At 36.1% G+C, this 16377-nt stretch overlaps 1 protein-coding gene across 1 annotated transcript; it reads right to left on the bottom strand.

Moving 5' to 3' along the window:
• Positions 1-462: 462 nt before the first annotated feature.
• Positions 463-10748, bottom strand: LOC104228695 (gamma-tubulin complex component 2). The gene is made up of 21 exons (XM_009781219.2): positions 10476-10748; positions 10348-10403; positions 10137-10182; positions 9174-9308; positions 7684-7815; positions 7112-7195; positions 6925-7023; positions 6423-6514; positions 5819-5891; positions 5592-5744; positions 5352-5471; positions 5173-5226; positions 4588-4671; positions 4408-4482; positions 4192-4323; positions 2182-2307; positions 1975-2082; positions 1552-1614; positions 1335-1409; positions 846-1048; positions 463-769 (listed from the first exon to the last, which is right to left on the bottom strand). Exons 1-21 carry the CDS (start codon positions 10539-10541, stop codon positions 643-645), a joined length of 2103 nt encoding a protein of 700 aa, XP_009779521.1. The 5' UTR covers positions 10542-10748; the 3' UTR covers positions 463-642.
• Positions 10749-16377: the final 5629 nt, after the last annotated feature.

Raw genomic sequence — 16377 nt, 5'->3', positions numbered from 1 at the left:
TATTATGCTACAAGTATTAGAGGATTGTGGATAATATTGGACATACTTTTATTCTTTGTAGGTTCATCGGACAAGAACGCATTTCTTTTCGAAAGAAAAGAGGTATGCTTTAGAAGCTTAGTATATAAAAAAAAAAATTTAAAAAAAAAAAGGTTACAGTGCTGTACTATTTGGGAGGGGGGGGGGTGTCCATTGTCGCCAACAGTTCGAAATTAACATTTTTTAATTACAAAGACCAATTTATACTTCTTGAGCATTTTTTCACATTTCTTCAGTTCAAAGTTTTAGTTTAGTTAACAACATTCAACCGACCCCAAGGTTAGGAACTATACTTGATTTACATTATATTACTTGTGCGACCACGTGTACTTGCATGTATATTTGGGAGCAATCTCTCAAAAGAGCCTCACAGTGGTGCTGATGAGACAAAAGAGCAGTGAAGAGATTAAGGAAAAAGGGAAATAGGCCTCAGAAGCTTGATTTTGATTTCACAATAAACACACACTATGCAAGCTCAACCGAGTTTAAAGAGAAAATGATCTGGAAGGGAATCGACCAGGAGCTTAACAAACATAAATAAATATAAAGATTACTAAAACTGCAATTTTAAAATTAAGTTTGTTGACAACAAATACAATCAGCTTACTGGTCTTTTCCCACACCAAGGATCCACTGTGCAAGATGAGTCAAGTACGGTTCTGCCCGAGAGCCACTGCTTAATATCGGTCCAAGGCTATGAAGCTCAGAGGAAAATTCCCTCTCAAATTTCCTGCAAATGATAAGTAAACTATGAGACACAGAAACAGAGAGATCAAAACCAGAAGTATCATTTCATTGTAACATACAGAACGGATTCAAATACTGTGATGTTTTCAGGAGCTAATCTCAGCATCTGAGATGGGGTCCTTAGTTTCAGGTTCTTAAATTTTTCTATACTGGGAGAATCATCGGACAACATGTTAGTATCAGCAGTATCCAACGAGGAGGTAATCAGCCGTTGGGTTGCAGCTGCATATTGCAGACATATCAATTTCAACCTCTCCACCTTCTGCATTTAGAGAAACATTAATGAGAAATCAGGAAAGGAAAAATAGGTAGAACAACAAAATACCAAATTCGACCCAAAAGAAAAGGAACTTCAGCAAACAAATAAATAACAACAAATATATTATCAGAGTCGAAACCTAAAACGTATTGTAGCAGTTGCTATTGAAATGTGTCCACTAACAGGTTCTTCTTGAACATTGCAGAAAGGCTAGTCGTCATCAATCTCTAACACTTTGAAAGACTTAACTAAAGGCCACCAATAACCAGAATTAAAAATCATAACTAACCTTGAGAAGGGCTGGTGAAAGTAGCAAACATTCTTTCAAACACTTATCAAGAAAAAAGTCATGGTATTGAATAACCTGCCCCAAAGATGAATCAAAGAACTAATGAGATACACTAAAGTATAAACAAAACGCAGCATACCAGCAGGACTGTCCTATAAATGTGTTTACACACAAGGTTCATTTGTACATGAGCAAGAATTTGGCATAATCCTTTTACCTCGTCAATGCTTTTTGCTGTTTGAAGTCTATTGAGCATTACATGCCAGTTAGGTTCAAGAACCTGAAGATACAACAAACTATTAGTTCAATGTGACTACGTATACATATCAGAAGTTTCAGTCCACTAGTCTTCACCAGTTTGATAGATGTAGTAAAGCTCATGCCCACTATAGCAATGATAAATGAAAACGAATAGCAATGGAGAAAAAGGATACATTAATAGCACTGTGGTGACAGTGATGAAAAGAACAATGAGAAAAACTGGGAAACCAAAGTATACAACATGAAATTAAAATAACAAAGGATAACGAAAACAACTAGAAATTCAAAGCATTCAAGAAGAGATTAATGTAACCAAGGCAGGTAGACACAACAAAGATAATACGATAACTGGAGTTTCCTGCGGAGGGGTGAAACTTGCCTCAAATGTCAAATAGTGTAAGAGGCTATTGATGAACTTTAGCATATTACGACACAACAAAGATGATACAGAAACTGTAGTCCCTTGCATGTCAAGTTTCCGGAGACCCTATAAAAAACAAAATAAGCAAATGAGTAAATCTATCAGAAGTGAAAGGAAAAGAGAAGCTATTTGACTACTATCAAAAAAGAAACTGAAATCTCATACCTGATGTACTTGCCATGCCCCGGAGAGTTGCCTATCAACGTGCTTACAGTGAAACAAAAATCTGAAAATCAACTGGTATTTCGTCAAGGCTTTCCGAGATATTACAAGAGATAACGGCCATTGAACCTGAAACTCATTAAAATGGAACCAGGATCAGGAGATGATAATACAATTATCCAGCAGAAATGACACCATGACCTTTTAAAAGAGCTTTTTATTTTTTATTACGGACCTTTTTTACTCATGCTACAGCTAAAATTGTCATTCTTGCCAAAAGCCCAAAACAGATAAAGAAGATAACAGAAGAAGATGCACTCCCTCGGCATAAGCTAAATATGCTTGTTGCTAGGTAGCACTGAATGAAGTGATGAACACATTAACATCATTGGACACAACTATAAAGAAAACCTAAGACTGATAAATTAAACAAATATACCAGGTATAGGACAATGTGAACTCATGTAAAGGAGGGAGAATTGAGTACTTTATTCCCATTCCACTTTCTTAACTTAGCTTAAAGTAAAAATGAAATTTCCAGCTAATTACTTTTTGGAGATTGGCCAGCTATTGAACAACCAAATTGTCGCAGACTATTTCTCGTACAACTAAATACAAGTATTGAAAATACCCAAACTGCAGTTCAGTAGGAAAATTTTAAAGGCAAAGAACAAATGCAATTAAAGTCAAAAAAAAAAAAAAAAAAAAAAAAAAAACTAAGAAAAGCAGACCATATGAAAATAGCATGCTTAAGCCTTAAGGTTGGAAATTGCCAATGGGACTTTGGAGTAGGATCTTTTAGGGGAGATACAAAATGTTAGCCTACAAGCAAACATGTTCAAGGAGATGATGTAGGCTGGTAAAAAAAAACAGAAATATGATGCAAAACAGAGAAGAGATAAAAGAGTAAGCATAAAGGAAACAAGAAAGCATAAGATCAAGACATGGTGGAGGCAATGCTAGTGCCTCCCACCAGAAGCCGACAGACTACTGTTGGTTGTGGGATTATGGTGATTGTTCTTATAGAGTTACCCGATAAAGCCACAGTAGCATGAAATCAATGCAGATATTGCTGCCCTCCGTGACTTAGTCCAGCTGAATGCTAATAAACAAAATTACAGCTGGTCGGAGCCCGTTCTTTGTTAAAACAAACTTTTAGCTAAGACTTCCTTTCAATCCAGTGTTAAAGCAGTATCTCTCTCTCTCCCTTACGGGAATATAAAAGGATGATCATACATGCATTTCTCTCTAGCTATCCGGATCAAAGTGATGAGCATCTGCAGAATATTAGTTTTGTCTATCCAGATAGTTAGGGCGAAGGAGTTATTAATATGTTGTCAAAGACACCAAAACTAATAAACAGGTATGTTATCTCTTGGATCAGGATAATAATATCCCCTCTCAAGCCAATTGATCCCTCTGATCTTGTAACGGGGGAAGTAGCTGGCGGTGACTTGGTGGACAGGTTCCTAAAAAGGGAGGTCTTTTCCTTAATTCCTTTTGGAACCTTCAGATTTCAGTTGCTTCATTTCTTCATCTTCATAATTTGGCGTCCACCCTTACTTTCTTGCTACGTATTTTTATTTCATATGTCCCAACACTTTTTACACTTTTAATTCGTAGTTGTCTTTTTCTTCTTTCCTAACGCCATGTTCTTAAATCCTACCTATTTTCTTCATCTTTGCATTTTTAGTTTGTTTTCATTTTACATGACTATGTTTCTCTTTTGCACTCTTTGACTGCCCAAAGAAGGAAGTGGAAGGGGACAACAGCCAAGATCTGGATATGTTTTACATTTCAAACCTAAAATTGGGCCCTTTAAACAACAATCCAGTACCATGAAGCAACTACAATCTGGATCTCTGATCGATATAAAAGACATAGAGACTGCTTTCTTATAGCAATGTCTGCGCTTTCTTACCATTTCTTTTTTCTTTCTTCCTTTTTGTTGGGTGGGTGCAACGGTGGATAATTTCTTCAAAAATGTTGAAAGAGAGACATTAGAATACAAACCTTGTAATTCAAAGAAAAAGTTTCCAAGCCAGTAATGCTTAGTGGTTCCTCTAAATCATTGCTATCTGGAGCAGACTGGCTGATTTCAAGATCTTTCAGCATACTCAACCTTTTCAATAAAGTAGTCCGCTCCTGGGAGAATACCATATTTGACATAAATCCTGCAGATTATTACCATATTTGAAGGCTAAACAAGCTAAGGTAATAACAACTCACCACACAACACAATAAGTCCTCGTGGCAAGGATCCACGGCAGCTGCAGTAGATCTCAAAGCAAGGTCTAGAAGAGACTACTCAGAAGAAAGAAAAGAAGAATATCATGTTACTGGGGAGCTTCAAGTGGTTTCTCTATGTTACAGAAAGCAGAAAACCAAAGAAACAACTATGTAAAAAACCTGTAGCTTCTCCACGGAGATCTCATCAGGCTTCTTCATGAGCTCCTCTTTAGCTGTATCCATGAAGTGAACTAGGAAATCACCCTGCATGACCCATTGCAGTGAGTACGAAGACAAAGTTCTTAGTAGCCAGAATGCATCTAACCTAAAACATATAAAACCGGCTACAGAATGAGGCAACAATTATTTTTAACTCCATCTGCAGAGAGCACACCTAAAGAAAATAAAGAATGAAACCAAAGAATAATCTCAAAACCAGGCCTAGAGAGCGGAGAACCTAAGCATGCAATAGCTTTGAAATTGTGTATTTAACTGACTGATATGCTTGTTTGGCCAACATAGGGTTAAAAATGTTTCATATTTGCCTTCTTCCTTCAACCCTTTTTTATGTCAGCTACTAGCCCAAGAAATATCTTCTTTACGGAATGAAATACAAAGGGAATGAGGAGTTAATAAACAAAGTTAATGCAGCATTTCCATGCATGTAGCGGTTGAACTCCATACCAGGTACTTTCCCCAATCCAACCCCAACTCCCGAAATTATCATAAGCTTAAATGTATAATCTGTTAACCGTTAGCTGATACCTGATCAAGAAGAAGATAGTGCTTGATTGAATGCAGTTTTCCCATTAGATCATACTACCAACAGAAAAGAAAGGTTTAATCAGTAAGGAGTTTCTTATAAAATAAAAGCACTTGCATTCACGAATTAAGATACATAGAAAACAAACTGTGAAGGAATGACTTTCTTGCTTCAAGCACACCTTGTTTTTAACAAGATTTAATAGCTCGCCACTGGCAAAATCATAAGCAGACTTGATGCACTCCAAATAGTGATGATTTGAGCCAACACTTGTCAATTTTGACTTTTCTGCCACAGAGATCTAACAACTCATTTTGGTCAAGAGCTCCTGCTAATATTACTAATTGATTTGTAGAGCAAAGAAATATGGAATAACTTTATTGGGTGAAACATATAACGAGCAATAAAATCTTGTCAAAACCTGAATACTATGTCCACACTCTCTCATGACATTTAAATATTTTCCAGTGATCAAAATTGTTTCAGCTGCATTTGCAAGGAAACTAGGAATGTCATCCTTCAGGCTGTAACGTTGTTGCCAGTACTTGGCATCATAATCCTGAGTAAGACTCTCCTGTGGGAAATACAGAGAGATCAACGAGATATCAGCAACTAAGTAAAAAAGTGGAGTTACTTACAAAGATGTACCTTCTGAAGAGACTTGTTCTCAGCAATAAAGAATTCACCATAAGGATCATCAATCACTCCTTCATACAGCCACCTAAATTGAGCAACAATATCAATTCACCTTAAAAACGGGGAAGTTGAGCATACAAGTGTGGAATATGAGAGAAGTGATGAAAACCCTAATATGTACAAAAGGCACTACGATGAAAACCTAATAGCTACTCTACAAGGAACAAGAAAACCAGTACTTTCCTTGCTTCTCATCATGGGACAAATATAAAAACACAAACTTGTGCATTTCCACTTAAACTGAAAGTCATTATTCAAGGAAACATATGTTACTACTTATTACAATGTCTAGTAGCTCTATCAGGTGATATCCAAAGTAGATATTATCGGAGGACCCACCAAGATTAAATAGCAGAAATAGAAAGCAATGAGATTTTAACTATAGCAATTTATGTCTCACCAACTTCATTCTATACTTCATAAAAAAGTAATGACAAATTGATGATTATCAGATTACATAACCAGAAATTTGATTAGGCAACTATGCCCAGTCAGTAGTGGGTCAACCAGACCTTAAACAAACTTGAAAAATCATTGAGGCATCAACAGTAAATACCTCTCTAATATCCCAAGATATGCAGTGCTTGCTGATTGTGACATCTTTTCCAGCAAAGATCTCACTACATGATCACCAGCCATTGCTTTTGCCTAAAACGGAATAATTAGTCTGGAAATAAATGTAGATCCTCCTAAAATAGAACATATGTAGTTTGTATTTGACATATCTCAAAATAGTGTCTATCATGGAATGCTTGAAACTTTTTGCTGCGTTCCGTTTTTCTTGCCAATACAAGTCATGAATAACTGGGAAAAAGAAGGTCAAAGAAAAACCACTTTTTTTGGATTATGTATACTTCCCAATATCAAAATAACTTGAATTCTGAATGAAATCCTTGGTCCTTTTTTCAATTGAAATTAAACAATATGCACTTTTTCATAAAAAGAGAAGATTTCCCTAACGAGAAAGACTAACTAACGAACTACTAAAGAATTCCATAATTTTAGGGGAACTCAGACGATAGATCCCCTAAAGTTATGACATTAATTAGACGCGATACCTGGCTTTGCAAGAGGTTAAGGACTGCAGAACCAACACAGTCATTGACTGCAGCCTTTTTCACCACCACTGACAGAGCTTGCATTGAACCCATCATTGGCTGCAAGAAATAGCTTAACTAAGCAACAAACACGACGAGTCAAAGTAAATGACTGCTTAGGCAATTAAACTAAATTAAACAGTGTTACCTGGCAGTAAAACCATAATCCTTGTATAGAAAGTCTTCCTAAGCGAAATTGATGTTCAAGCTGTGCCACCATTGCTTGGTAATCCTGGAAAAGATATTCCACGCTCTGATTATCTCTCCTTTATTGGTTTTCCTTAAAGTACTTCTTTCTCTAACATTTTCCTTAGTTTTCAGCCTAATAAAGCAACCAAATATTGGCACTTCTACATTGCACATGTATGCCCAGCATAGGAAAATTTACAGAAACAACTCATGCCACCAGGAATCTATGATACAATAGGCCAATAAAATTATAAAAACTAGCAATAATCAGCTGAACCAAATCAAAGGTTGTGGACGGGTGTCTCAGCTTCCTAGGACATAATCTTCATATAGTTGAATTTATCTATCACAAAAAGAGTAAACAAATGATGAAGACGATACCATCTTCCAAGAAGTGATTTTCTCATATATATAATTTAATATACCTCAAAACGAGCTTATATATAAGATGAATAATATACCGGATTAACAGATGGAGAAAAGTGTAATACCCCATGCAACACCAGAAAGATCCATAAATAAGAAACTTACAAGGAGGAGTGCCCTTAGAGCAGCAGCAAAGGCATGATTGACTAGGCCCGTCTTGAACTGTGACCTTGCCTCGACAAACTGGTTAATCAAGATATAACTTTCGCATAGCGGGAACAGTCTTTTTGCAAATTCCTGCAGTAATAGTCAAAATTATTTCAACACATTATAAAATATAAGACTTGGAAATTGTCTTCACTTGTTCTCAGATTTCGGCCTCAAAGTAATTCGTTATTTTATTCAAATACACTTATTTACTTCATTTTTCTCCTTCGACTTTCAAAGTGTTGCACTGTGATTTGTCAGCTAACCACGAACATAACATTTTTACTTTTTTGCTTGCTAAATAACCACCACTTAAACCTACAGCTTTGAATAAGAGAAAAGGACCAGAAAGCAAGAGAGAATCATCTTTCTTGCACTAATCCGTATTTTTTGCTAGACAAAAACTTGTTGCAGAGCCGGCTTGACAGTTCCCTGCACCAAAAATTGCCGACATCCTCGAACATTTTGGGATTTTCTAGGAAGAACAAACAAAGTAAAGAATGTAGTATTAACTATTTCAAGCATTGAAAATTTGTCTATTTAGAGAACTGCTGAAAGCTAACATTCTGTTTTTGCTTTATTTAGCTTCATTTCTCTTTTAATATTCTCCGCTACTTTCTTGTGGTTCAGTTAGACGCTTAGTGCCTGCTTACTAACCAGCATTTTAACATGGACGGAGTAAGAGCTTACATTCTTTCACTTCTCATTAACACATGCAACTACTGGATGAAATATGTTGGACTTCTTTTATGAAGAACATAAGCTGCACTTACACACATGCGAATAATTCAATCAAAAGACAATAGCTTAAGTTTGACAATGTAACATACTTGGCCTAATTAACTTTAAGACATTTCAGGAATTAAATGTCTCATTTTATCCCAACTCCTCTCCTTTTTTTTGGTAGGTATCTACCCAACTCCTGTGTTTCTACTTTATGTTCTTTAATGTTATGCGTTTTAGAGAATACATGCGAGCAACGTCATTTCCTAACTTAATCTAAATGCTAAACCTGTCAGCCTACTCCAAAAATATTGGTTCACTGCAGAATAATGCCCTGCAATATCCAATCTTCAGAACCACCCCTTCCACTAAAGCCACATCTTCGAAACATTAATTAACCTATTTCTGCTATTATGTTCTGATAAAATTATGCTCAAGGCCACTTCATCAATTTCTTTATTTCGTCCATGGAAATAGACATCTGATGTTGACAGAAGGTTAAGAGTCTCCAAATCTTCATTCTTCACATTCTCCTAAAGTATCCTATTCTGTTAAATTTTCGCAAGGATTCTCCAATAGATCTGGTCCACACCCTCAAAACTAAACTAGATATAACACAACAATCTAGATCGTGATTTCGTACCAATCAACTACGAGAGTTCTTTTGCCTATGAACAGATTCAAGATGGAAACAAAGAACTTGAATGAAAAACAAAATTATGTACCTGAAGAGCTAAATCCATAGATGCATCAACCTGGAAAGTTATGGCATCCTCCTTCCCTCGGACTTTCTTAATAGAAATATAGCGTCCTTCAATTCCAACCAATGTGGATAGAAGATCATCAACAACAATTAATTCCTACATATTTCGACAAAATTTTAATAAATGACTGACCCTGACCGAACTAGAAACCAAGATCATCAAGTCCATATATGACATAACATATTAACAAGAAAAAACTTCTAGATGAGCCACAACATCATAGTTTCTGTTCCCCCTAACCTTTAAAAATTAGTACTTAAATAAAACAATGCAAAAGTTCACACGGAACTAAATTCCAAACAAATTGGTTGTAAACAAAAAGAGAAGGACGTGAACCAATTATTGGCATGTACAAGAGAAGTACATGACACATTAAGCATGTTGATTGTTGACTATTACAGTCTTGTTAAAACTTATTATCCGAGCTTATATGTTCCTTCTTGCCGATCTGGTCAACTTACCTTTGTGTTTTAACTACATCTATGACAAAGAAGTCTAGGTTGACTGGGTATTTGGTTTGATTTTGGGTTCGTGTCATATATAAATAGTTATATAAAGTAGGAGAACGCTTTGCTATTACACGATATATCTTACTTATAAAACATTACTAGGCGTTCATAGAGATTTAAATTTTATTAGTTTTAGTTCAATAGCTTAGTTAATCGAAATATGTACTTATATATTTTGTAATACACATTTATTGGTCGTATCCCAACACTTGTATCCACTCGGACCCACACCCCAAAAATCCTAAAATTTATGCGATGAAGAATCCAACCTCTAGACGCGCACACAGGTACCCCCGAGTCTGAGCAACATAGTCAATAAGAACAATAACTGATGGTACTAACAAGTAATAACAATAATAACAACAATTCTAATAATATGGACGATGAACCTCCAATTGCATCAAAAGAGCAATACCTGAATGGTAGCATGGTAGGTACCTATCGCATTATCCGTCCCAAAACTGAACAAAAATTTCCAAACAGAAACAGAAAGTAAGTAGGAGACCTACCAAATAGGAGTCACCAGTTTGGTTTTAGAATAGCAAATCAAAAACACCATGCTAAAACACATTCACAAAAATGCCTAAATTATATGAAATCATAAAGCCAAGGACAATTAAAGATACCTTGAGTCTATAGAAAAACCCTTGAATTCAGCAGTTCCAGGTGTAGCCTTTATCTCCTGTACACATTTTCAGAAAATTGCAATAAAAAGTAAAGAATTTAGTAAAATTAATAGAAAATGGGTGAGTACCTGATAAAATTGGCCAGTGAGAAAAGGACGATCCACATTCCAACCAGGAGTAGATACTGAATCCATGTTCTAATCTTCTCAAATCTTCAAATTGCCGCGGCAGTTAATGCCACTGCAGTTCACTTGTTAATTTGCATATATGGACTGATTTTGAAAATTTTGGGAAAGCAAAGCATAGCAGGCGCGCGCGCACTGGGTTTCTAATGGGAGCTTACGCACTTAATCAATTCAAAATGTTAAATTGTGCCGAAGTGGGCAATTTACGCTTTAAATAGCTTCTTTTTTTTTTCTTCTACTTTGGTCAAGATGCTTTATCGATTGATATTTGATACTTCCTCATTTTTACTTCTTATTTTTTGCTTTAAAAATAGATTTAAATGGCTTGTTCGGTTTTTGTTTATTCATTATTATATGTGTATTTCGACCCTAAAAAAAAGATCAAACTGAGACTGCTTTTTGCTTTAAGAAACTATATGCGGAGATACTCCCGTTTGCACATAAGTTTTGTTTTTTCCTTTTTTCCAAAAAAAATTCACTTTTTTTCGAAATCGGCGTTTGTTAATAAAATTTTCAATTTTCGCTTGAAGATGCATTTTGAAAATTTTCGAAAATTTGAAATCCAAAAAGCTATTTTTCAAAATTTTCACTCAAATCACTCACAAAACTTCAAAAACAACCCAAACTTAAATTTATGTCTAAACACAACTCTAAATTTCAAATATCATTTTCACTTGGAAAAAAATTTCACCATTTTTTAAAATTTTCTTATGTCCAAACGCCTACTAATTATGCGGAAATTATAATGCATGGACGATTTATGTGATAATTAATAATAATAAAAATATTATGTGATGATTAATAAAGAAAGGATAATTGCAATACAAAAAGTACTTTCTTTTAAGTATATTTTCGTCATTAAACAATCTAAGAGTCTGTTTGGTCAAGCTTATGGGAGGCCAAAAGTACTTTTTTTCTCCCAAAAAGAATTTTTTTATTTTTAATTTAAGCTATTTGGCCAAGACGAAGAAGTACTTTTGGCCAGCAGCAGAAGCAGTTTTTCTGCTTTTGGGAATAGGCAGAAAATTCTAGCTTCCTCCAAAAAGCAGAAGCTATAAATTAATTTATTCAAGATAAAACTATCCTAACTATAAATTTATATTTTTCAAATTATCCCTTATTGATTTACCTTTTTTTTTCATTTTTGTTTCTTGTTTTTACCATTCTTTTAAATTTAAAGATATCATATACATAAATCATATTGTAACTTTTCAAATTCTTTATTGACTTTTCTTGTTTTTTATTTTTATCTTTGTGTAATGTCTTATAAATTTCCAAATTATCTTCTTCTATTTTCACACTAAAGCAAATTATCTACATCCTTCTTTGGATCAATTATCTTCTTACAAATAATCATTTATAATTTCTTCTCTTATAGGCTATTAATTCCTAAATCTTTAAAACAATTATCAAATCTAATTTGTAAAAATTACCGACTAATATGTAATAAATTTATAATTGCATCACACAATCTATATATTATGCTGGGAGCTTTAGTTTAGAGAGAGAATGCCAATTTTCAAGTGCAAGTTTCCACCTAGAACAAGAATGTCTTTGGTAATATTTTTCATAGGAAAAAGCATATCCTGAACAGGTTGGGGGGGCATCCAAAAATCTAGAGCATACTCTTTTAGCAACTTCCTATAAAAGTTAGAGGGTGAGCTTCTGGATGAATACTCCTCTATCTTGAATAGTGAAGATATTTTCTAGAGGACTAAGTCTAGATCAACTGGCTTATGGAAGGGGATGTCAACACTAGATTCTTCCATAACCTCAACTCTCAATAGGAGAAGAAGAAACATGATTATTGTACTTCAAGATGATGTTGGAAACTGGATAGAGAACCAACAAGAAATTGAGGATACAATCTACCAATTCTATAATAATCTCTATACCACTGACCACCACTCCTCTCCCAACCCAGGGCAGAGCACAACATACAACATCCACATCCTACCCAGTAGGGACCAGGCTAGTTTAAATGCTCCACTAAGAACTAGTGAGATCAAGAATGCTATGTTCTCTTTCAAGCCAACAAAGGCTCTTGGGCCTCATAGCCTCCACCCTCTTTTCTATTAAAGATTCTGGAATATTTTGGAAAACAAGATCACTCAATTCTGCAACCAAACTTTCCAGAGTTTTGAAATGAATCCCAATGTGAATAGTACATATCTTTGTCTGATTCCCAAGCATACTAATGCCATAATTCTTAAGAACTTCAGACCAATTGGTTTGTGCAACACAATGTACAAGCTAATTACTAAAATCATTGTCAATAGAATAAAGCCAATCCCCCCATCCATCATTGGGCCTAGTTAAGCCAGTTTCCTGTCTAACAAGAAAGCTAGTGACAATGCCCTCATAGTCCAGAAATATATCAGTCACTGCAGTAGGATAAAAGGGAAAAATGCTAATACGATCCTCAAAATTAACTTAGAAAAGGCTTTTGATAGGCTGGAATGGTCATTTATTAGAGATACCCTTGTGTCCTTTGACTTCTCTAATAACATGACTAAACTAATTATGTCATGCATCTCTAATAACTCTATCTTTGTTCTGGTAAATAGGGGTAGAACTGCCTTTTTCCACCCTAGTAGAGGCACTACGCAGGGAGATCTTATGTCTCCCTACATCTTTATCATGTGCATGGCGAAACTGTCTAGAATCATTGAGGCTAAAATTAGCAATGGAAGCTGGTTCCCAATCAAAATCAGTCACTCTAGGCCTAAAATTTCCCATATTTTCTTTGCTGATGACTTAACCATATTTACAAGAGCAAATACAAAGAACTGTGATACCATCATAAATACCCTGCATCAGTTCAGTTGTAAATCAGGTCAAAGGGTGAATACCCTCAAGTCCAAAGTTGTCTTTCTCTTCAAACTGCCCATAGGATATTGTAGCTAGGTTAGTTGGGGCAATAGACATTAAGGTCAGCAAATCCTTTGGCAAATATCTGGGACTCCCTATATTCCACAAAAGTCCTACCAATAGGGACTTTCAATTCATCATAGGCAATATGCACACCAAATTGGCAGGCTGGAAAACCCCATTCATGAATATGGCTGGGAGAACCACTCTTGCCAAATTATCTCTTGGTTGCATCCCAAGTCATATTATACAATATATTAAGCTACCTACCCAGGTGAGCAGTTGCACCTAATTGGTTGGGATACCATCACTAAACCTAGAGAGGAAAGAGGATTTGGGGTTCATAGAACTTGTGAAAAAGCACGGGAGAAAATATTATTGATATTATTCTCATATGTTAAACATGATACAATTAGCCCTATATATATGTATATATATATACATAACATGTGCTCATAATACATATGGGATTAGTGTTATTTACTACTATTTACATAACTATTCTAACACTCTATCTCTCAAGCTGGTGCATATAAATTATATGTACTGAACTTGTTACATATGTAGTTAATACAAGGACCAGTAAGGGACTTGGTGAAAATATCTGCAAGCTTATCATTCGACTTCACAAACTTTGTAACAATATCTCCCGAGAGTATCTTTTCTCTGACAAAGTGACAGTCAATCTCAACGTGTTTAATTCTCTCGTGGAACACTGTATTTGACGCAATATGAAGAGCAGCTTGATTATCACACACAAGTCCCATCTGACTAATCTTACCAAATTTCAACTCCTTGAGCAACTATTTGATCCAAATTAGCTCACATGTCACCATAGCCATTGCTCGGTATTCTGCTTCTGCACTAGACCAAGCAACCACATTCTGTTTCTTGCTCTTCCAAGACACCAAATTTCCTCCTACTAAGACATAATATCCAGACGTAGAACGTCTATCAGAAGGTGATCCTGCCCAATAGCATCTGAGTATCCAACTATCTGCTCATGGCCTCGATCATCAAACAATAAACATTTGTCTGGAGCTGATTTTATATACCGAAGAATGCGAACAACTGCATCTCAATGACTATCACACGAAGAATCCATAAACTGACTCACAACACTCACATGAAAGGAAATGTTCGGTCTTGTCACTGCAAAGTAATTTAATTTACCAACCAACCGCCTATATCTTGTAGGATCGTTAAGAGGCTCCCCTTATCCTGGTAGAAGTTTAGAATTCGGATCCATCGGAGTGTCAACATGTCTACAACCTATCATTCATGTCTCCTCAAGAATATCTAAGGCATATTTCCGTTGTGAGATAACAATACCTGAGCTAGACTGAGCGACCTCAATACCCAGAAATACTTTAGTTTTCCCAGGTCCTTAGTCTAAAAGTGTTAAGAGAGATGTTGCTTCAATTTAGTAATATCATCCTGATCATTGCCGGTAATAACAATATCATCAACATAGACCATCAGATAAATACAAAGACTCAAAGTCTCATGCCAAACTCCTGGATAACTGTGCTGAAATTACCAAACCAGGCTCGAGGAGACTGTTTTAGACCATAAAGTGACCGGCACAAGTGACATACAAGGTCACGAGACTCCTCCTGAGCAACAAACCTAGGTGGTTGCTCCATATAAACTTTATCCTCAAAGTCACCGTGTAAAAAGGCATTCTTAATGTCCAGTTGATAGAGAGGCTAATGGCAAACAACAGCCATGGATAGAAAAAGGCGGACTGATGCTACCTTAGCCACGGGAGAGAAGATATCATTGTAATCAAGCCTAAATATCTGAGTATATCCCTTGGCAATAAGACGGGCCTAGAGGCGATCAATCTTGCCATCCGAACCAACCTTGACTGCATATACCCAGCGACAACCAACATTAGATTTACCTAAAGGAAGAGGAACGAGCTCCCAAGTACCACTCGTATGTAAAGCAGACATCTCGTCAGTTATAGCCTATCGCTATCCTAGATGAGACAATGCTTCACCTATAGACTTAGGGATGGAAACAGAGGACAAAGAAGATATAAAAGCATAATAGGGTGATAACAAATAATGATAACTTAAACCGACATAATGGCGATTATGATTAAGGGTAGTTCGTATACCTTTCTAAAGTGCAATCGGTGTACTAGGAATAGACAAGTCCGCAGTAGGAGCAGGGTCAGGTGCAAGACGTGAATTAGCTGGGCCTGATGCTCGGTGCGAACGATGATGATATGTCAAGAGTGGTGTTCCTTGTCGACGCCCCTTTTTTCTACGAGTCGAAATCGGGTATACGACATTGGGAGGACAACTCTATTCCCTTTCGAGAATTGGGTCTTAGAAGTTGAAGAGTCGCCACCTAATGATTATAGTGCATTAGGACACTTTTAAGAAAAGAATTGAGATGAAGAACTAGAGGTTGGGTAAGGGCTAGAAATTATCTTGAGGGGAAGGTGTTAGGCACCCCTCAAGATCTACTAGTGTGGTCCCGGCCATGTTACAATTATGACTTTACAAGTAAACAATCAAGACTCAAATAAGGACTTGCATACAACATTGCAATTAGGTTGAAATTTTTTGAAGGCAAGTAGAGAGGGCAGAAATTTATGAAAAAGGATTTGAATAGCTTTACAAGAAGAGATGAAAGCAAATAAAGGGAAGGGGGTCCTAGGTTTATGATTAATATGGATCACTTCAATGCAATATCCAGCAATCACTCCTCAGAAGAGGGGTCGCACGTGATATTAGCGCACCGGTTATCATATCCATATTCTACTCTTCCCACCCCGTTAAGTTATTAAAGCGCGGAAAGTTTCGTTACTTATTGCATGCTAGTACCCGTCCCAATCCTATCAGTCTCGGAGGCATCTAGGACTACTAATCCTAAAGGGAAAGGGATTTGGGGCCTTTTGAGAGTTTCAAAGGACAAAATACTAAGGTGTCAATTAAAACACATAATACAAGTAAAAATG

The sequence above is a fragment of the Nicotiana sylvestris genome, chromosome 3 (assembly GCF_000393655.2).
Source record: "Nicotiana sylvestris chromosome 3, ASM39365v2, whole genome shotgun sequence".
NCBI lineage: Eukaryota > Viridiplantae > Streptophyta > Magnoliopsida > Solanales > Solanaceae > Nicotiana > Nicotiana sylvestris.
The sequence above is the reverse complement of the archived record's forward strand: the minus strand, read 5'-3'. Positions and strand labels throughout refer to the sequence as shown.

Excerpts from the sequence above, each read along its gene's own strand:
- LOC104228695 (XM_009781219.2), bottom strand. The coding sequence starts at position 10,541 with ATGGATTCAGTATCTACTCCTGGTTGGAATGTGGATCGTCCTTTTCTC. Across the intron at positions 5,227-5,351 it reads TAAATCTTGTTAAAAACAAG|TATGATCTAATGGGAAAACT; the intron begins GTGTGCTTGAAG and ends TTCTGTTGGTAG. Across the intron at positions 4,324-4,407 it reads AGGACTTATTGTGTTGTGTG|GAGCGGACTACTTTATTGAA; the intron begins GTGAGTTGTTAT and ends GTATTCTCCCAG.